The 23,722-nt window shown below is 46.4% G+C and overlaps 1 protein-coding gene across 1 annotated transcript in view; it reads right to left on the minus strand.

The window, feature by feature from the left end:
- The window catches only part of LOC147733207 (mucin-5AC-like), a 179,705-nt gene that overhangs the window by 135,625 nt on the left and 20,358 nt on the right, over nucleotides 1-23,722 (minus strand). The window contains exon 8 of the mRNA XM_086956039.1: nucleotides 9,405-9,522. Coding sequence (XP_086812165.1) covers nucleotides 9,405-9,522 — 118 coding nt within the window. The remainder of the gene's footprint in view (nucleotides 1-9,404; nucleotides 9,523-23,722) is intronic.

The following is a 23,722-nucleotide window of genomic DNA, read 5'->3' on the forward strand; positions in this document are numbered from 1 at the left end:
CCTTGATAATATGCCCCCTTATTTTTTATCTGCGTTAGCTAGATCCTTAGTTGGTCAGGCAATGGATTATATTTGTATTTCTGAACACTCGTTTTGCCAGCTGTTTTAATGTGTTCATTTAAGTATATTTGTTTTTATGGTTGTGAATTTGCTCATTGAATGCAAGAATGCATACACAAAAAAGTTGGTGAAGGAGACAAGAACTTTGAAAAAGTAGTTCACAACAGAGATTAGAAATCACGGCATAAAAAAAAGAGGTGGTTGGAGTAACAAATGGACCAGTCCATATTCTCAATTCTCCCTCCCCTCCACTGAAAGGCACTGTGCTTAAGGCAAATTGATATCTAAGCGTTGGGTGTTAGTTCACATAAACTTCCTGGGTGAAAAATCAGCCCTGCAGCTGCATACATTTAAACCCTGCGTGGGGCAGGTGGTAGATGTATGAGGGGCTTTTGTGGATCCAGGTGCTCTGTTGTGGGGACCGTAGATGGAAGAGCATTTGCTGCTTCCCTAATGCTGCCCTTAGAGTGTGAGCCAGGGCTGGGCACAGCTGCTGTCCACAATCCCCCCAGCTCTGCTCAAAAGTCCTGTCCTGGATTCTCTGGGTAAGGAATTATTAATTCTGGATTTTTCTGGACATGTTTCTTCAAGTCCTGGAGAAACTGGGAAACTAAAATGGCTCAAAGCTGTATCTCCCCCGGGACACTGCTCCTGGTCACCCACAATGGAAGACTAAAGGTACTGAATCAACTAGCATCCACCTATTTTTTTTCTCTATTGTAAACATACCTGCACATATAGATGAAATTCAAAAAGGGGGTATAGACGTATTGTGCACCTCTTAGGGCCAGACAGTACATTTTGATATAAAGCCTTTATAAGACAGCGTAGTCCCTGGTCTCTACCCCTCGATTTTGCCAAATTGCTAAATTCAAAGAAAGGCTGTTGGTGATGATGAAGTGATGAGGAAAGACATTTCATTTAGTGCCCCCCTCAAAAAGTGAAGAAAAGGCATAATATGGATAGGACAGACAGAAAACAGAACTAACAATACAGGTAGATATGGCTGAGATACCCGCCACCCCCTCTCAACACAATCCCCAAGGATGGGAAGACGGAAACGGTTCTGAACTTTTGGAAGGCGGGAGGGAGTTACCCTCCCGGCCATATTTATTAAAATATGAAACAAAATTAAAACATTAAAATAACAGTTTCATATCATGTACAATTTCATTTACACATTACGATGTTCTTGGCTGACCTTAACACATCTCTAATACAAAGGTTCTCCTAGCCGATACTAAACATCCTGCAAATGCATTTCTCAAAATTGAAATTGTACATCCTAACATTACGGGCCAACGGCAAGGTCGTAACCGGTGTCAGATCCCCAATACCAGAACTCCCCCCTCACTTGTGAGGGGCGGTCGCACAGAGGACTGTACCTCTGTGCCTACTTCCAATTTCCCTTGTCTTAGCGGGGGCCCCCTGTTAACTCGACGCCATCTTAGTGGTCGTCCGAGGACTCGTGTGAGGTGTCTAGAAGGTAGCGTAGACCCCCCTCCCACCCCACACAACTTACCACATCTGCCGTCGCAGATGTCCTGGCCCCGGGAAATTCCCAGGAGGGGCCCGTAGCCCCTCCTCCCCAGGGATGTGCCTATGGCCGCTTTCCCTTTCGGCGTCCCCATCCTTAGAGGGGACCGCCTCCCCGTTTGAGGGGCCAATGGCCGCCTCCCCCCGGGCGCTCCCATCCATAATGGGTGACGCCCCCACCTCTAGGGATCTTCCAATTACTGCTCACCGATCATGACCTTACCGCCCGACCAAAATAAATACGACAATCTAAGACTAAAGAGGAGAAAAGACAATTACACTTAAGCAATTCAAAGTATAATCTCTACTGAGCATCACTGTTCAATTCTGTTGCAACTACTTTGCTGAATAAAACATGCTGAAAAAGAAAAAATTATCAACTTTATTACATACCAAATTACCAACTTTTATTCAGAACAACCTGTAAGAGAAACAATATCACGTCACTCGACTTTATTCAAACAAATCGCTGTCATCAGGGGCTGGTGGGTGGGTCAAAATTGGCTCTTCGTTCCGTCTCGAGCTCACGTGCAACGGGGAGGTGCAGCTTCAGAGCACAGGAACAAGAGGATGCTTCCTTGGCTTGTCGCTCCTTTTATCCTTCTTCGGGCGGGTGTGGACCCACCTCCAATCCGCCTCCGGGGCGTGGCTAGCGGTGTCGGTGTCTAGGACAACCCTCTCTTGGGCAGGAAAAGGCCCGCCCCAGCTACGCCGCTTCGGGCATACCAGCCGAGACTCGCCTCCCGCCCAAAATGGCTTCCCAGGGGGATCGGGGTACTCCACCATACGTTCGGGGGGACCGAGTGGTCGCCCCTTTCCATATGGCTGAGATACCCGCCACCCCCTCTCAACACAATCCCCAAGGATGGGAAGACGGAAACGGTTCTGAACTTTTGGAAGGCGGGAGGGAGTTACCCTCCCGGCCGTATTTATTAAAATATGAAACAAAATTAAAACATTAAAATAACAGTTTCATATCATGTACAATTTCATTTACACATTACGATGTTCTTGGCTGACCTTATCACATCTCTAATACAAAGGTTCTCCTAGCCGATACTAAACATCCTGCAAATGCATTTCTCAAAATTGAAATTGTACATCCTAACATTACGGGCCAACGGCAAGGTCGTAACCGGTGTCAGATCCCCAATACCAGAACTCCCCCCTCACTTGTGAGGGGCGGTCGCACAGAGGACTGTACCTCTGTGCCTACTTCCAATTTCCCTTGTCTTAGCGGGGGGCCCCCTCTTAACTCGACGCCATCTTAGTGGTCGTCCGAGGACTCGTGTGAGGTGTCTAGAAGGTAGCGTAGACCCCCCTCCCACCCCACACAACTTACCACATCTGCCGTCGCAGATGTCCTGGCCCCGGGAAATTCCCAGGAGGGGCCCGTAGCCCCTCCTCCCCAGGGAGGGGCCTATGGCCGCCTCCCCCCGGGCGCTCCCATCCATAATGGGTGACGCCCCCACCTCTAGGGATCTTCCAATTACTGCTCACCGATCATGACCTTACCGCCACAGGCCGGATAATTGACCGGCTATCCGGACCCCCCACAAAAACTCCTACTTAAAGGTCATGGCTGCAAACCTCTTACCCAAGCTACGAGGTCTCATATGAGTAAAGTATTCCCCACCCGGGACAAATGGACCCCATCCTCTAGATACATCTGGTCCCCCCTGATACATCCATGAGGAATAGAATGCAATGTACTTGTACGGAACAATCTACCAAGTTTGTTATTCACTTTCTTCACCGAATGATTTATAGCAGACACAGAATTAGCCCCCTGCCACACCTTCCGTGGAATCATATGGGACCATGCAATCGTGCACCCCGGAACCCTTCTCGCCAACCAACTTACTGTGGATAGTATCAACTCGAGAAGTACTCGTCGACCAGTGGTCACCAAATCATTGCCCCCAAGATGCACTATGATTACAGAGGCGGTGACCTTGTCCGCCCTAACAAACCCTCCATAAAAGTTTGGAACTGGTCAATACAGAGCCCGCCCCTTCCGTAGAAGGTCACCCTGTACCCGTATTCCCCAGCCATGTGAATCATGTCACCTGCTTTGAATACGTCTGCGGCACGCCTCACGTATGAGTGGCCCACGACCCACACCACTCTTTCCTCAGCCGGTGATCTTTGACCGCTGGTTCCCAGGTGTCGGGCCGACTGCACAGTCCGCCCCGCCTCGTAAGCTCGCGAAACTGTAAACCAAACAAAAACAAGAAGCGTGAGTGCATGACATTAGCTTCACAACATGTGCAACCGCACATACCTTTTATAACAATTCGAGGACCAACGCCCCAACTGTTTCACTTTTTCCACACTCAGACCCCTGGCTGTAGCCTCTGTAGCAGCCCCTATCCGGAAGGAATGAGTCACAAACTCGCACGGGTTCAAGCCCGCAGCTGCGATTGCCATTGTTAGCACCCGCTGGAACTGAAACCTCGTCAGTGGGGTGGCGTCGGCATGCCTCAGCAAGCTTCCCCCCCATGATGCCGCCCTCTGCGCCAAATACTCCTCAACGCATGCTACCGGGCACATTGGAGATCCCGGAATCCGCTGGACTACTACGCTGTCCCCGATGGCTCTCTGATCGGTCTTGGACCTGGCAAATGAGACTACCATTGTCTCCCCCTTAATTTGAACGTGCTCTCGGCACAGACCTCCCCCCGTATCCTGCTTGTTCCTTGCTACCAGTTCGCTTACCCGCATAGCCCCATGGAATGCTAATGCAAAAGCGGCCCGGAATAGCACTGTCTCTGATTGAGATGAACATGTCGCAGGGAGTACGGACAGTAGCAGGGCCAACCTTTCCAGACCTATCGGGTGCCTCTCATCAACTCTGCTACCCTCAAGGCGTTGCCACCCACGCAGCGCCTTCTGTACCAGAAAAGACGCTGTGGGGTCCTGGATGCCATGAGCCCGTGCCATGAAAGAAATGGCGGCCCGGTGTCTATTGGCCGTAGCCACTGATTTGCCTGCCTGATGTAATGATAACAAAAATTTCAGGACATACTCCTCTTGGCCCCAAAGCTCCCCCCTAGCTGAACCCAAAAAAGGACCAATAGGAACGGAACGCCCCTTCATATGCCTTCCTTGTCCTGGGTGCTAGACTCTCTCCCACGAGGTTTTGTAGTCCGGGGCACCGAGAGACCAGAGAGCTTCGGGAAATGGTGCCGCCACCGGGTCCGCTGAGGGCAGAAAACCCCAGAAGGCCTGCATACGGGAACGAGAAAGCGCATCAGCTGACTGATTTAACACCCCTGGCACATGTCTTGCCCTAAAGTGGACGTTCAGTCTCATACACAGCAGGACAATTTCTTTCAGCAATCTCAAGATCCATTTGCAGCGGGCTGCCTGACTATTGATACACTCAACCACGGTCATATTATCAGACCAGAACACCACAGAGCGATCACGAAACCCCTCAGGCCATGTTTTTAAGGCCACCAGAATAGGGAACAGTTCGAGAAACCCAATGTTACCTGTGAGCCCACTCTCGTGCCACCATGCCGGCCAGGTTCGTGCTGACCAATGATTACCAAAGATGGCGCCAAAACCCACACTCCCTGCCGAGTCAGTCCACAACCCCAGCTCCTCGGAGGGAACCGCTGGTTTGTTCCACACGACCCGACCGTTGAAATCCGCCAGGAATGCCAACCATATGCGCATGTCCTGGCGAACCTCTGCCGAGAGCCTTGTGCGGTGGTGCCCTTCCTTAAGGCCCACCATGGCTTGAGCAATAGAGCCGGAAAAGGGGCGAGCCATCGGTATCACTCTAGGGGCAAAATTCAGCTGACCCACAGCCTGCTGCAACTGATGCAAATTTACTTTCGTCTCGCTAATACATGTTTCAAGCGATGCCTTAAACTTCGTTACCTTTTCCTTAGGCAAACGGAAGCACCCCTCTTCGGAATCAAGCTCTATTCCAAGAAACTCGAGCAAAGTAGACGGCCCCACTGTCTTACCTGGTGCCAATGGCACGCCAAAGCGTCTCATGAGATCACAAAATTCATTCAAAGCCTGTGCACATTCTATGTCCCCGGCTGCCCCCAGGAATAGAAAATCGTCAAGATAATGCATAACATGTGTAAACCCCGTTGTTCTTGTGAACGCCCATTGCAAAAAACAACTGAATCTCTCAAAATACGCACAAGAGATGGAGCAACCCATTGGCATACATTTATCCATGTAATAGCGTCCCTGAAACATGAAACCAAGGAGACGCTGATCATCTGGGTGTACCGGGAGCAACCGGAACGCCGACTCGATGTCTGATTTAGCCATCAGCGCTCCGGGCCCCAGGCGATTCAACATGGCGACGGCCTCATCAAAAGATGCCTACCGCACCGAACAAACTCCCGGGTCAATCGCATCGTTCACCGAAAGACCCCTTGGAGCTGACAAATTATGTATCAACCTGAATTCCCCTGGATCCTTTTTGGGGACCACACCCAGAGGTGAACAAACAAAATTAGCAACTGGCGTCCAGCAACCCGACCTCGGGCCACCTCTTTCCCAATCTTTGCTTGTACCACCGCCGTATTCTGCTGAACCGATAGTTGGTTCCTACATTGTGCTTTACCCTGAAAATCCCCCGCCGGGATGCGGAAACCATACGAAAAACCATCTCGCAACACCCCAGCGGAGATATGATCCGGGTATTCGTTCAGCCAAGGGATCAGTGCCATGATATCAACCGGGGTAGGTAGAGGCGCCCCTCGGACTATTTCAGACCTGTTTGGCGCCTCCTCTACTTCCCGTATCACCAGTCTTGGCTCTGCACATAGTCTCGGGGTGCGAGGACTGCCCACACCCTGCACATTCATGCCTGAACCTGCAAGATCCCTGTGGCCTAGTACATTTGCCTCTGTTAAAGCTCCAGCAGACCCCTTTTTTACCTGAGTTGCCATTATTCCTTGTGTTCCGATCATTGCTTGATCCCGCCCGAAAGGGCGCCCCTGACGAATGGCGGGAATACTCGACCACGTCTCCCCCCAAAGATGGCGACTTCGCCGTGCCTGGCTTCTCCATTTTTTGCCAGGAAATGGAGTCGAAACAATCCCTCGTCAGGGATGAGTCGTGCTCCTTGGACTTACGAAATATACTATCATAACAAAACCATTGACTACCCCCATATGTTTCATAAAATTCCATGATACGTGTCTGGTACACGGCTAATTCCACCAACAATTCGGGCCTACGTTCCCCCATAATTGCAGTGAACATTCCAAACGCTCTGCCCCAATTGCCTATCGATTCTTCAACTCTGAAACCGGCCATCTTGGCGCGCCATACACTAGGATGCAAAAACTCTTTTTGATTTTTTACATGCTCAATCTCATAGTGATCGGTCAACAAGGAAAACATGTTCACATATTTATCTGCCTATATCCTTTCTTTCACCTCAATCAGGATATGCTGAACAACTTTTTCCCTCCTTGAAGGTACCGATCCCTCCCCCGCCATCGGCAATGGCTGCTTATCTGAACCGGTAGCTGTGACCGTAGTCCCTGCCGAACCAACGCCCGATACTGGTTGTTCCACGGGAGCCTGCGGGGAAACAAAAGGACACGGTGCCTTCGCAGCATCTTTCGATTGCCGCAACTGCTTCATTATCGACCTGGCTTCTTCAGCCGTGGCCCCCTCGTTCTCTTTGCCCAACCATGCCGCCAACTGGGCAGCCAGCTCAGGAGGCATATCCTCCCCGTTCACAGGAGTGACCACCACAGGGATTGGTTGCCCCGCGTTCGGGACCGGAGTCGGGGCCTCGATCGGGGTGACCGGGTGCGTTGGAGGTGCTTCGGGAACCGGGGCCTCCCCACCCAACGCTCCCCTCTTGGCCCTTCTACCTCTCCCGTTAGGGACCACTCCCGGCAATGCTGGTCCGACGACTCTCTTTGGTCCCCCCGCCCCATTCATTGCCGCCATCTGCCTCTTCATGTCCGCCATGTCCTTCACCAGCATACGAAGCATCTGATCGGTCCCGACCCTCTTTCCGACCTTCTTGCTAGGCTTCGTCCCCGTATACTCCTCAAGGTTCTAGGTCAGGAAGCTCCGGACTCGCTGAAAGAAGAAACACAAAAATTAAATTCTCAAAATTGGCTCTTCGTCCTGTCTCGAGCTCACGTGCAACGGGGAGGTGCAGCTTCAGAGCACAGGAACAAGAGGATGCTTCCTTGGCTTGTCGCTCCTTTTATCCTTCTTCGGGCGGGCGTGGACCCACCTCCAATCCGCCTCCGGGGCGTGGCTAGCGGTGTCGGTGTCTAGGACAACCCTCTCTTGGGCGGGAAAAGGCGCGCCCCAGCTACGCCGCTTCGGGCATACCAGCCGAGACTCGCCTCCCGCCCAAAATGGCTTCCCGGGGGGATCGGGGTACTCCACCATACGTTCGGGGGGACCGAGTGGTCGCCCCTTTCCATGAATTCTGTGCTCTAAGGAGAACAGCATTTTTTGCTGCTATCCACTTTAGCAGTACTAAATTTACCAACCCTAGAATGATGAAGGGTCAAGTGCCAGCATTAGAACAGGTGTCCAGCAGGCCATGTTTGCAGGTACCAATGCTGTATGTGGTATGTGCATGGGCCAGTATGGCAAGATCAGCAAGTGCTGCATCAGTTCACTTGACAGCTTAGCACATGTTCTACTGATGTGTTCAGTAAGCTTGTAACTTGTAATATCATACCAATGTCATGGTCTATGCTTAAATGTTGAGTAAGTACCAGAAAACCAAGCACTGATCTTGGTGCTAACAGAAAAAAAGTAATGAAACAAGATTGTAGGAGATGTTTTGTGATGATGCAATTAACAAATACATTAGAGTCGAACTAAAATTTGTAATTAGGAAGGTAAGTATTAGACATGCGGATAGGAGAGGTATAAATCACAGTATCCAACATTAAGATAAGTAGTAAATTAATGGAAAAACTAGAGACCACTGGTCTTTCCTACTATACTTTAACTCTGGCTCATAAAAAATATGCTAATATACACTCATGAATACAGACAAAGTAACAGGCAAAGAGAAAAAAGTATAGTAATTATCAAATTATTTTTACATAGGACAGTAATGTTAATAGTTTTTAAAAACAAAAACATACACATAATCATATCTGTGTACACAAAATGATGCTGACAGTGTTCATTCATTGAACGTTTCTTAACTCTGCAGCTGTAAGAATGAACACACCGGTAGCTGGATTATAAGATGGCTTACCACAGTTCATCATATTGCTATCATTTCTAGAAGGCACTCCTCTGAAAATTACATTAAACATTATTATCTCGAACAAACTCAAGGTCAACAATCCGTGCAAGATAAATTACGAATTCCTAGATTGAAATGGCTGAGTGACACTATCAGCAGGCATACAAAGCAATTCTTCTAGGGCAGTCACAGGGCACCTCCCTAAACCCAGGACACTGCAGATACAGACGCTATTAACCAATGTTTAGTGTGATAACTTTTGTAACCCTATAGAATCTGCATTCCTCCTGCATGAGCAACGACTCGATCGGATGTTTCTGATATTTGGTGTCTGAAGGATTTCTGCACATGTCTCTGGGAGCGCTCACTTCAGCGCTTTCCATGCTGTGAACAACTTGCCCCATCTTTACAAAACAGATCACAATATGAGACCTCCAAGGGCCATACCTGGATTCTGAATTGAAATCAAGAATCTGCATATGTACTCTTCAAACAAAGTCCTTTCACTATTATGTTTAGGACTACAGGGGCTTTGTGAAACAAGCTACTTATTGTGCGTTCAACAATGAAATACAATGAATGGATTTACCAGGAGCCGCATGGGGTGGAATATGAAGTGCCCGTAGCATAGGTTTCTCCAGCATAGGTGCAAGCGCATTGGGTCAAAGGAATGCAGCCAGAGTTGTTGATGTCATCCAGCACAGTCCCTGCAGCAAAAAATAAGTTTGAAATCTGTCTAGTCAAACATAACCATGAACCATAACTTGCAGCTAACTATTGACAATGATCAGGGGCTACTTATTGCAGGTTGCCATGACCAATGTGATGCTCAGCAGCAAATGTCAAGCAGGTTTACAGATAACAGGGTACAGTATCATGTCCCACTGTATCCAGTGTTGTGATGGATATGGTCTGATCATAGACATGGTAGTCCCCACAGCAGACACTAATACTCCTAAGGGGATCTTTGGCCTAGGGGAGCAGACAGCTCCCCTAAAGGGGTCTTTAGCAGGAAAGCAGACAGTTCCCCTAAGGGGGTCTTTAGAATGTGAGCTGACAGCTCCCTTAAAAGGAATCTGTAGTAATCTTCAATTGCTATCTATGTCTTAAGTTAACGTGTTCCTAGCTGCTCAGCCTGTGTGAATGTTCTGAGTGGAATGTTGGTGCGAGGGCTGAGTGTGGAATGCTTGGATGACTGGAGCAGAGTGACAGTTGGATGGATGGGGCTGAGCAGCTAGCAGGCTGCTCCCGGTGGGACTGTTAAAGGATACTACACTTATTTTTGGCGACGAGGATGGGATTTCTTCAGGTTGGTTACAGCATTGAAGTACAGATGTAATTAGCCCCACCATGAGCAGCCAGCAAGGCCCTCAGCCCTTCTCCAACTGTCTACTTCATACACCAAATTCTAGGTGACATAAACACTAGAGTGTTCTACAGATGGAGGAGTGGAAAGCATGTAAAACATTATAACCAGGATAACCAGGATATTACATATCCTCTTTTCTTCCAAAGGAAAACAAAAGAGAAGAAAATATATTCAGGTGTATTAGCTAGTAGACAGAAATAAAGATAAGAGTACTAGAGAGTAACAAAGCAAAGGTAGAGACAAAGAAAGCAACAAAAGATTTAAAAAGATAGACATATCCTCCTTTCTGATAAATATGAGAAAGAAATAAAGCGAAGAAAAAGAAATAAGAAAGGAACCATCAATGATTACTCTCTGCACACCAACTGGCCAGGAAAGCATGCAAGAGAGCAATCCACATTAGGAGAAAAGAAGGTGACAGAGCAAGAGAAATACATATAAAACTCCTTCTCCATACAGTTGTAAACATTTGAGTTATAAACAAAATAGAAAAGTAAGACCAAACAAACATACCTCCGGAGAGGTCACAAGCTTGTGCATTGTAGATGCGAGAAAGAAACACGCAACGTGCGAACCTAGATAGGTGTGCACGGACTTTAAACAAGCAAAGGGGACCAAAACCCATGAACAAAAAGAAATGTTAAGCGAAAGGGACTCTAACCCATCACTCAACCATACAGGCAACGTAGCAATGAGTGAATACAGTGAAACTAGAGAAGAGGGACTAAAACCCAAATTCCTGCTCCCAATGTAGGAATAAACTCAATGTAAAAACAAGGATAATGGGACTATAACCCAAACCTTGCCCTTCAAACCCAGGGACTATGATTGTAAAGTTAAGGATAACGGGACTCTAACCCAAATCCTGTCCCAAAAACCAGAGACGGTGAGTGCAGAACAAAGGACGGTGAGTGCAAAACTAAGGATAATGGCACTCTAACCCAAATCATGCCCTTCAAACCAGAAACAGTGAGTGTAGAACATAGGACGGTGAGTACAAAACTAAGGATAATGGGACTCAAACCCAAATCCTGTCCCAAAAACCAGGGACGGTGAGTGCAAAACTAATGACAATGAGTGCAAAACTAAGGATAATGGGACTCTGACTCATATCCTGCCCCAAAAACCAGGGACAGAGAGTGAAACACTAAAGATAATGGGACTAAAACCCAAATCCAGCCTTAAGTCAAGGAACAGTGAGTGTGAAAATAAGAATATTGGGACTCTAACCCAAATTCTTTGCTAACAAAACACATCAAAAGCTTAGTTAACATGCAGTAAAGGTACATGAACTACAATTTCCTGTGAGATAAAACATTTTTGCGTTAAAAACTTGTACATCTTAACCACCAACAAGTACTCTGAAAATGACAATGGTGTGCCTGTCACTGCGACAATGAGGAACAGGCTTTCAGCAACTCGAAAATATATATTTTTTAAAACACTAGGTGGCAGCATAGCATTGAAAACTTAAAATCACGACTGCAAGAATGTACAATTTTTAAAAAAACGCTGCATTCAGGAAAAAGAAAGTTATCTCTTAAACGAATTCAAGATGTATAATTAAACTCGCAGATGCTCCAATAATACACCCGATGTCATGCTGTTTGTTCGATCGGTGATGTTGGTCCATGACCCACTGGAACTCTCATGAAGAAATGCCACACTGAAAATAATCCAACCAGACTTGAGGAGAATTCGAGGTTGTCTGAAGTGCTGCGACGTTTCAATTTGCTGCAATGTCACTCCAGAAAACGTGGTTGGCAGTAAATAATGGTTGGCAGGTAATGTCAAATGTATCATTTCAACATGGAGGGACGCAAACTCACGGCAAACAGGATGGCTCTGGGCACGTCCACGCAGCACAGCGTCTGTAAGCAGCACCGAACACGAAGACGTCATGGAAAGCACGGGAGAAGCTCCGCACGGGATCATGTCCAAAGTAAGTTGCGCGTGCCAATTTTGAATTATATAACTGATGCGCAACTGTCATTAACATGCCAAAATGTAAAAACAACAACCACCGGCAAAAACAAAATTTGAACATACTGTTTCCTCGCATAGCTGTGCAGCGCTGGCAGGAAAATCATTTAAAATTACACGATCCAATCTCTTGGAGAAGCAAAGAGCGGCACGCTCAAACAGTGACAAATGACCCCCAAGAGAAACACTTCGCACAGGAGGCCAAAACAACAAGACCACCGATTACTTTTATTAAAGAGGCACTGTAAATTATTTAGATGCGCTGTAGACGCTTGTAGATGCAGTATAAACATACAAGTGTTGGCTTATTTTTGGCGACGAGGTAAAGACGTTCCTACTAAAAAACAGAGGGTACAAGTGGCGTAAGAAACCTCATCCTGATCTCTACAATACACTGCAGTAAAGATACTACAAGTAACGGACGACTGAACAAACCAAAAGGAACAAGATGGGATGGAAAAGACATTCATGAGGCCTCACAGGTACCTTACGGTAAAAACATTAAGCTTCAAAAGAAACAAAGAAAACAACCACAAAGTCAGCGCGCTGTGCAGTCCCACCGGTGTCCATCACGCCGGACAGCCCCCTAACAAGCGTGCTGTCCTCCATCGGAAGAGGCTACTACATCTACATGCGTCATGGATGCTACGCAGAGACACTCTTCATGTACAGTAAGCTTTTTCAGCTACTACAGTGATGCTGTGCAGAGTGAGTTTTCACAAACAATAAGCCTTTTCTTTTACTTCAAGATTGTTACGAAGAATGTGACCTGCAGGTACATTTTCACTAGAGAATTATTATTATTATTATTATTATTACAAATATTTATAGAGCGCGTAGTCACCCGGGGGTATCCCAGCGCTAAGAACCCTACCCCTACAGGTCAGTGGGCCAGAAAGGGAGAGGGAGTAAGGGAGGGGAAGGGGGGGAGTTCGGCGTTCCGGACAAGCAAGTTTCATTGAGGAAAAAGATACGTTAGATACGTTAGAAAGACTGTCAGATTTTGCCTGTGTGTACCTAAGGCTTGAAGGCACTCGACCAACTGTCTCAACATACTGGAACATGCACAGAGTCACGCATGATTGTGCTCTGACAGATTTTCATGGCCTATATTATATGAACGCTGCGCAGTTTGTATCTTTGTTGGACAGTGTGATCTTTATCCGGATGTGTGCGCAAGGAAGTATATTCCTGCATAATCTGTTTAAATGCGCTTGGCATGGGACAAATGACAAGATTCTCATGGACAGCTGTGGGCGCTATTTTGGTGGTGCTTGATGAATGACTATTTGCCACAATGTGTGTACAGGGATTAATACACTCGCTCAAGCTCGTTAAAGAGGTCTCTTTTCTACATTTTAAAGCTGTGGTCACACTCTCAATGTATTAAAATGTACACGGAGCAGAGTGGTGAAACTGTACTACAGTGACACTTCGTTTTGTTCTTAGCCCAGCAGAGTTTTTTTTTTGCCGCTTTGGAGACTTTATTTTAAGGTAAGACAGTGTCATTTCTGGTGACACATTTTACCTTGTGTCTCTGCCAAAAAAAGGCCTTTAGGGACAACTGTTGTGTTACCAATCAAATTTTGAATCCAGCTCTCGCACCTTACCTGGCTCGTGTTGTGGAGAAGAAAAGCTACAGAACTCCTCATGACGTTTAGCAGCAGGGGTGTGCCAGGAGCCAACCGGTGCGACGTGGTGAACATGCCTCCATCTTAAGGCTGGCAATTCTACTCTTCAATTTCAAGTGTGATTTTACAGCAGCATCGGATTGATAACACAGGCACTCGGGCAATGCCGAGGGGCCGGAGTGTTCGTTCCCGCTCTGGGCTGGTTTTTTTGCAGTCTGGGGGGGCGATTTGGGTGGCCCAGTGGGTGCCTGAGTGCCTTTTTTGGAAGTATATAGTCATCCATTACCTCCCATTTAGGAACGGGCAGAGGTGTCACTCTCTTTCTCTCCTGGGCCGGCCCATTGGTATATGCAGATTGAGCGGGGCATGGGGCCTGAGCAGAAGTGGCCTCACTTGTTTTCAGGTGTGTTTCACGAGTGTAAACTAATCTGTGCTTTTTTATAACTCCCCTTTTTTTTAATAAAACTTCTCTGAAGCAGGGTTTTGCGGACAGACTGAGGTAATAGAAATTTTCAGGTAGCTAATGTGTCCCCCACTCGCACCCTATCCATGCACCCATGTTCCTTGTATGTCATGTAACTTCCTTCCCTTGCATGCTAGAAAGACGCATATGCATTTGCGTCCAACGTTAACATGTCAGTTATTCAGTTCTCCAAGAAAACCACGTTAAATTGGCTTCTAGGCCTATGGTGCCAACGTCTTTACATAGTGCACTTTTGAATCTCGCACACGTTTTTCTCCATGTTTCCTGGCTCAGTCGAGCTAGGCCCTTAATCGAGGCTCCGAGTCTCTGCTGTAGTGTAGGTATGCATCCCTGACCTCTGCCTTACTTCATGCCCAGCGAAGCGGTGCCCGGTTCAGCCTGGCCTGCCTGCCAAGATAGTATTTTGCCTACAAGTTATCTGCTCAGCCTCCTCGAAAACACATTCCAGTCTAGTGAAATAGGTAAAGATATTCCCGGCTGCAGAACAAAGGGCCCGGCCTTCCTGTCCTCCTTGCAAGTGATTTACAGAACCCGTTACCATGGTAGGCCCATGGCCCCGCGCATTGCACCAAGACACGTATGCACGCACTAGCATTCAGTATTGAACGGCCTCTGTCAGAGAGACCTTTTACTTCAGACGACACATCCTCCAAACATGAGATACCAGATATGCTATAGGTACAGGTCGTTCTGACATCCCAGACATTAGTCCTCTACTAGTGCTAAAGTCAAAGCCCCCAGCTCTCCCCAGTTACACGTCATGTTTAGTTGCGCGCGCATCTATGCTAAAAGTTTCTGCTGATCCTGCAAACTTTCTCTAAGCATCCACCCACTTGTGACGTTTCTTGTGACGTTTCCCTGACATGTCAAGTGCACGCCCACGTGTACGCCTTCTTACACGCCTCCTGTTACGCACATGTGTTCTTATCTCTCTCTTTTCACCTGTTACGCCTACTGTATTCATTTCAATTATACTTTTTTACTATATATAATGTGTGATGTTAATAAAACGTTGAATATCCCTTCCTGAACCTTTGTGGTGATGGAACTTGATGTCCTGTTCCTCGAGGATCATAATTAAAGCCCGTATGACTCAGATACCACGGACTCTGCCTCTCATTTGATTGAGCTATCCTTATTGATATTTAATGTATGGAAAAATAGTCCGGTAATTTTATTTACCACACATTCTGGCGCCCGAATAGGGACTCCCCCCTTCCCCACTCGCCGGCGATGTAACGCAGGCCTTGACCCCTTCTACAGCCGTGACGGATCCAGTGCACACCTGCGGGTTTTCCTGCTATCTCCCTCAGGCCCACGGAGGAGACGGAGACTGCGGTCCGGCATCCAGACGAGGCGGTGAGGAATGCGGAGGATCCCGACCAGAGCCCCAAGTCGAGAGAGCAAGGTCCGAGGTATCCGGAGGCCCACCTGTTCCGAAGCGCATGCGTAGGAGAAATCGTAGCCCGACGCAGTCCAGTCCAGTCCAGTTTCTGAGGCCTTCAGTTTCTGCTTCCCGGTGAGTACCGTTGTTGGGAACGCATCTAGACGGGTTCATTAATTTGTGCCCGGTCAAGACGGGTCTGGGTACACAGACCTGGTCCAGACGTGTTCACTTAGGTGAATGCGGTATGACGTGTCTCTTTATGGGACCGGTATTGTCTGTACTGTTTTAGCAGTGCATCTAGTAATCCAGTATTCTTTTCAGAATTCGTGTTTTCTATGTACCAGGTAATATCAGTCTGAAATGTTTCAATGTGTTTTAATGTCGTGGTCTGAATGATAGTTTGCTATTCATTACTGTGTTTATTGTGCTCACGTTCAAGTCAGTTTGAAAATGCTGCTGTTCTCGAAATTACGTCAGATAGGAACTAGGAAAGGGATACTCCCGGACATTTTATGTACCATAAGCACGGCTTAGATGCCATACTGTACCTAGATTTGTGGGTGGATTACACAAAAGATCTGGAAGAGAAATATAGATGGCCTGTCTCAGGGACATGGGATGCTGATTGCATCATGAGAGTAGAAGAAGCATTATGGAAAAAGAAAGCCAGACAATCCCAGAAAGATGCCATAGAATTATGGCGTAAAGAAGCGCATAGAAGAACAGAGAAAGAAATCAGGAAAGCAGAGAAAAGTAGAGAAGAATTTGAAAAAGCTAAAGAAAGAGAGTTACTAGAAGAAGGAGAACGAGTCAGAACAGAACAACAAGACAGACAAAGAAATGCCCTTATTACAGGCATGTATCCTGTTCTCGCCGAGGGCCTGCCCAAGGCGACCCCGGAAGCACCCCGTAACTTGCCACCACCATTGGTCCCGACTAAACTCCGTCACAAACAGACCGCAGGGGACATTTTCCTTTCTTCCTATTTAGATGATGTAGCTCCAGAATATACCAATGTACGCGTACCACCTGCTAATAATATACATCAGCCTATTCAGTCTGTTCAAGACACGTTACCTCCACTCCCTCAAGATTCGACTCCCCCACCCATTGTCATTTCCCATCCTGTCACTACTACTGTTACTGTCCCTCCTGCTATCGGTCCTACCAATCCTTTTTCTACACTTACAACCCAGAGTCTGCCTACATTACCTACACCTACTTTTCAAGCTATGACACCAGTAGTAACAACACAGCTAGTTGATGGTTACGCTTCCGCTTCAGGAGGCGCCGTAGGAGGTCGCCCTGTCACCCCGCCTCAAGTAAAACGAATGACGCTTAGAGAAGTAGCATTACAGCGTACACCCAAAGCTGCGACATTCGCAACCCTTAGACAGTACATTACAGATTGTAGATATGACCCAGTACCAGGCGAAGAAGATATGATGTTATATTCATTACGTTTACGACGTGTTACAAACTATTTGATTCTTTTACCAGAAATGACTAACCATTTAGACAACATATACCATTTTATTAGAACAGGGGAGAGACCAGAATGCATTCGCGAGGCCATGGCACACCACAAGGTTGAGACACAAAGAATGATCTTACAGTTTTTGATAAATTGTTTGATAAGGGAACGAGATCGGCCAGGTACAAGCAAAGAAGAGATGGACATCCTGATAAATTGGAGTAACAATATAGCTGATGGTAAACATAATAAACAAGGTTGTATAGAATCCATGTACAGAAAGATCCGTAAAGAAATTGTAATAATACACGAAAAAGAAAATGCAGCTAGGGAGGCTGAGAAAGAGGAGAATGAAACAACAGAGGAGGAAGATATAGATGATGCAGAAGGAGACCCAGATAGAATAGCGTACGTAGGTAGAGCAAGACCTTTTGACAGACCCATTCGCCTAGAAAACAAGAAACGTTTCCTTTCTCCCATACCAGAGCAATGTTCTCTTGAACATTTATTCCAAGCCACTGATAAAATACTGAAAGAAAGAATAGGTTACAGTGAACATAGTACCATGCGTGATCAGGAACTAGCACGGTCAGCAGTACAATGGGCTGGAAATACTAGTATATATAAAGATGATTCAGTAGCACAAACATTTTTGAGTCTTTCCCCAGACGAACAGCTATTAGCTGGTATGTACATGATCCAACACCTCATTACACTATATGAAAGTCAACATTCTGATCCAGGTCCCCTATATAATATACTGGAAGAATTACTCCTAAAAAGATGGAGAGGCCTAGGTACCGATTTAATTAATACCATTCTAGAACAACGCCACAAATACAGAACTTTCCTGACTCCACATTTCGTTCCAGTTCCACCCCCAGTAAGACAACCATTTTACATAGACAGACAGAATCCCTTACGAGAAGTTCATCCCGTCCAGACCGCAGGGGGTGGGCTTCAACGAGTATTCGTATACACACCCTTGACTAAAATGGAATTATTGGAAATGAAGAAATTAGTGCCCTGTCATGATAAAGATCCAGCAGGATTCCACCGTGAATTAAAAGACATGTTACTCATGGGGGATTATACGTATCCCGACATTCTTAAAATGTTAAAGGTATTGTTGCCTGCCGGCATTTACGAAAAACTTAAAGAGAAAGAATGGGAGGTGGGAGATAAAAAGATTATTTGGACGGAATTAGAAGACGAAGAAAATGGGCGAGTCCCAGGTATAGGTCTTGGGGACAAAGCCAAAGCATTACCAGGATTATTAGTACAAGTCTTGCCTAGGTTGTTGACAGTTAAAAAGGAAGACTGGGATGCAATCTCAGCCTGCAAACAGAAACAAGACGAAGACACCAGTGATTTTTATTCCAGATTCGAGAAATGTTTTATTATTAATAGCGGCCTGAAAACAAGTAGTGAATCACATCCACATCTTTTTGTGACCAAACTAGTCGAGAATTCCTTACCACAGGTTAAAAACAGAGTACTGAAAGTCGAGAGTACATGGCAAGCTAATACCCCTTCCCAAATGTTACAAATGTTACAGTACCACCAGAACAGAATTAGAGAGGAACACGAACATGAACAGAGACGTATGAAAGATACGAAAATGAAAGTACTAGTTGCCCAGTCCGTCCCAGCAGATGGTCAGAAGAGGGGTACGACACAGACTAGTCATCCTGCAGCTCCTGTTAAAGGGAATTGCAACTACTGTAAACAGCCAGGTCACTATATAAACGAATGTCCGGTTCTGAAATACAATATTGCTACAGGCAGGACGAAAGAAAGACCGCGTCCACCTAGACCAGAACACGTTCCACAGAATATTCCACAGAATACGCAACCTCCCCAGAATGCACAACAACAGACAGTAGCTGTACCCCGGCCCCAACCCATTGCTGCCACGCAACATGTCACACAGCAAATGTACCAGTATGCACAGTCAGATTACCCCGATTATCAGCAGTATACATGAAACAGCCTAGAGAGGGAGGTTGGCTTGCCCCTTATCGAGGTTCCTGTAGATCAAGAGGGTCCCTATGTACATAGTCAGGTATTAGGGAAAGACAGAAAATTTTTGATTGACACAGGGGCGAGCAGAACTTCCATCAGTCACGACGAGGTTCCAGGGGCACCCCTCTCAGGCTCACAGAATGTTTCCCTTGGATTTTCAGGAAAGCCTATTGTTAACGAAGTGTCAAAGCCAGTTCCCCTTGCAGTTGGTCCATTGTCTCGTACTACAGATTTGTTACTTACGAAATCATGTCCTGAAAACTTGCTTGGTATTAAGACGTTGAAAGCACTAGGAGCAGTGATATGTTGTTCTCCGGAAGGAGTGAGATTGTTTTTACGTGACTTTAAAGGTCATTATGTGTTGAGAGATTTTGATCCAAGATTGCAAAATGTACCACAGCATTTATGGGCGCAAGGTCCAACTGATGTAGGTTGTATGCACATTACACCCTATCGTGTCACTCTCAAACAAGGAGTTGTACTACCCCGAATCCGACAATACAAATTGCCCCCCGAGACTGTAGCAGCCTTACTGAAAATTATTGACGAACTGATTGCCCAAGGAGTAGTTATAGAGACTGACTCCAATGTATGTAATTCTCCAATCATTCCGATTCTTAAACGAACAGACCCAAATGCACCTCCAGTCTACAGACTGGTGATCGACCTACGAGAACTGAATAAATGCATAGTACCACAGTACCCAGTAGTCCCAGATATTTCTTCCCTATTGACTGCCATTGATTCCGAAGCTGCGTTCTTTACCGTAATAGATCTCAAGAACGCCTTCTTTAGTGTTCCCATTCATCCGGAAAGCCAGTACCTTTTCGGATTTTGTTTAAATGGCCGAAGCTTCAAATTTGCTCGTGCACCTCAAGGGTTCACAGAAAGTCCTAGTATCTACAGTCAAGCACTGAAACAACAACTAGACAGTATTCACATGCCTACTGACACTGCCCTACTGCAATATGTTGATGACCTGTTAATTACAGCACGGACCGAACGTGACTGCGAACGCGCATCACTGACAGTCTTATATTTTCTGTCCGAAAAGGGGCATAAAGTGTCCCCTTCGAAGCTACAATTCTGTGCCCAGCAAGTGGTATACCTTGGACACTTGCTGTCCAAGAGGGGTAGACAGTTGACACCAGATCGTATCCAGTTAATTGCACATCTGCCACAACCCAAGACACAAAAGGAAGTACGGGCCTTTATTGGCCTCACTTCTTACTGCAGACAATGGATTCCTCAGTATGCATATCTAGCCAAACCACTCATACAGTTGACGACACAGGAGGCAGCGACTTCGACTGTCCTCCCTTGGACTCAGGAACATACACAAGCTTTTGACGAACTAAAGAAAGCTTTATGTCAAGCACCTGTTTTAGCGACACCATGTTACAGCAAACCTTTTACACTTTTTGTCACAGAACGTGATGGCACAGCATTATCTGTTCTTACACAAGATCAAGCAGGACACCATAAGCCTTGTGCTTATTTTCTAGTACATTGGATCCAGTAGCCCAGGCTCTGCCTGCGTGCTTAAAATCAGTTGCAGCGACAGCTCTAGCTATCAGACAAAGCGATTCAATAGTGTTAGGACATCCCTTGACAGTACAAGTTCCACACTCCGTGGAAGTTCTCCTAAACCGAACCCAGACTCAACACTTGACCATAGCACGACTGACAGGATATGAACTGACACTGTTTCAACCACACATAGAAATCAGACGTTGCAACATACTCAACCCTGCTACATTGTTACCCTCAAGTACAACTGATCCAGCACCACATGACGGTGTGGAAGTCATTAATACCGTGACAAAGCCCAGACAAGACTTGACCGACATTGCATTGCCCGACCCAGACCTGACACTATACGTGGATGGTTCATGTATGAGAACAAGCACAGGAGAGTTAGTTGCCGCATATGCAGTGACCACTGAAACTGAAGTCATAGAAACACATCGTATTGACACACTGTCTGCTCAAGCAGCAGAGCTCACCGCTCTGACCCAAGCCTGTATACTAGCCAAGAACAAGAAAGTAAATATATACACAGATTCACAGTATGCATTCGGAGTCGTTCACGACTTCAGTGTTCTCTGGCAGGAAAGAGGTTTTTTAACTTCTCACGGTGCCAAGATACAACACGGTCCCCTCATTCAAGCCCTGTTAGAAGCAATACATTTTCCTACAGCCATAGCCATCATGAAGTGCAAAGCACATACTAAAGTCACCAATACTATTTCCCAGGGTAACGACCTGGCAGACCGAACAGCCAAACTCACAGCTCAGACTCAAACAGACATACCGACTGATCCGACAAAGACTGAAGTAACTTCACTAACACATTGCATGACAGTTAAGGATCCCACACTAGATGTACTCGACATACAGACACATGCAACATCAGATGAAATCAAGAAATGGACTGAACAAGGAGGGGTCCAGACAGATCAGGGATGGATGACGAAGGGAAGAGCCACATGGTTCCTCCCCGACTCTATGGTTCAAGTTATCATTAACACAGCACATAGTCCAGCACACTTAGGAGAGAAAGCCATGTTAGACAGCATTCAGAATCTTTGGTTCAACAAGCATTTACGTGCAGCAGCAAAACAGAAAGTGTGTACCTGCATGATCTGTTGTCAGTTCAATCCAGGCAAAGGTATCCCCGTGGAACAAGGTGGATTTCATCCTCCTGACCATCCTTTTGAAGTTCTCCAGATGGATTATATCCAGATGGACAGATGCCGAGGATTTAAGTATGTCCTCATAGTCGTATGTGCCCTTTCCCGATGGACAGAAGCATATCCAGTCCCAGATTACACTGCTGTAACCACTGCCAAACAACTGGTCCGTGAATTTTTCCCGCGATACGGCTTGCCCCGTGTCGTGTACTCTGATAATGGTCAGCCATTCTCGTCCGAGCTCATGAAACAGGTATCACTCCTGTTAGGATACCAGTGGAAATTCCACTGCGTACGACACCCTGAAGCCGCTGGTCTCGTTGAGAGACATAATCAAACCCTGAAAACACGGTTAGCGAAGGTCTGTGCAGAAAAAGGAGTAGATTGGATAGTAGCCTTGCCAGTTGCCCTCTTTTACATGTGAATGGTAGCCCATTCTAGAACTGGATTGTCCCCGTATGAAATAGTCTTTGGACGTCCCCCCAATATGTGGGGTACGCCTATGCCCCGCAAAATTACAGATGTTGAAAGTACTATGCTGACAGATTACCTAGCTTCCTTGATGTCTGCACTACTATCTTGTCGTTCACAGGTCGCGGCTGCCTTCCCGGACAACACCCAAGTAAAACCGCATGAAATCGTTCCAGGGGATTACGTCTACGTCCGCAACTTTGACCGATCGAGCCCTCTGGAGCCGAGGTGGAAGCAGCCAAAGTTGGTGTTGATGACCACGACGACCGCAGTGAAACTGGAAGGACGTAAAGGGTGGTTGCATTTGAGCCACATAAAACGCTTTCATGGACTGTGTCCAGAGACTGTAATCAAGGACTGCCCCCTTTCAGACACTGACTCTAAACTCCCCCTGCTAGAGAAAATTCCACAACAGGAGTACCGAGCCAAGTTGAGGTCTAGTAGGTCAGACAGCGTTTAATTGTTTAAGTCCCCCTCGGGTGAAGCGGTTAGACAGGTTTCTGACATGTATAAGATAGACCCAAGTAGTCAGAGAGATAGGCGAATCGAAAAGAGAGAAAAATATTGCAAAAATCTGCATAGCCAATGCGTTATTACATTAATTTTTATGTTTCTTCTGAGTCTTACGATCATATGCATAAGTTTAACGCTACATGTTTTCTTTCCTCTTGATTCTCATGTACATACTTCCTCTAATGACACTGTAGAGCACACTTTCAGTGACCTGCCCCCCCACGAACTGTCCTATCGATTAGCAATGCGCAATAATACTTTTATCCGTATGTTACACCATTCTCACCAGACCAGCAATGCCACCAATTGCTGGGTATGTGGCCGACTCCCTCCCTATCAGAAATACAAGGGAGCTCTGCCCCTCTTTCCTTATCCGTTTACACATAATGGTTTGTGTGGTGCATGGTTTACTTTAATGTCCTCCCTAGACAGTACGTCCACGGTTTCACAAGGCAATTGGATATGGGGGAACCTAAATACAGTTATGAATAAAATATGTTTCCCAGACAAGGAAGGTCTTCCCCAAAGGACAGGGACCGATCTCGAAAATGAAGTATATGGATTAGGTAATTTTACACTTAACCTCATGATTCTGAATGTGCAGTCTGAGACTAATTCGGACTTGCCGTTTATTACAGTTTTGCCAGTGAAAGGCGAATTATGCGTCAGAAAGAATGGTTCAGTACATCTAGGACACAGTGATTGTAATACTGTGGTCGAATTCAGTGATAAAGGAAAGTCTACTTTCAAAGCTTCCCGCCATTCTTATTTTATATGTGGTTATACAGCCTATGTACGTTTGCCCCTTGATTGGGATGGGACGTGTTATATCGCGTTCCTATTGCCACCTGTTTTCCTAGCCCCGCCTGAATATCAT

Source organism: Lissotriton vulgaris, chromosome 2_1 (assembly GCF_964263255.1).
Source record: "Lissotriton vulgaris chromosome 2_1, aLisVul1.2, whole genome shotgun sequence".
In the NCBI taxonomy this organism is placed as follows: domain Eukaryota; kingdom Metazoa; phylum Chordata; class Amphibia; order Caudata; family Salamandridae; genus Lissotriton; species Lissotriton vulgaris.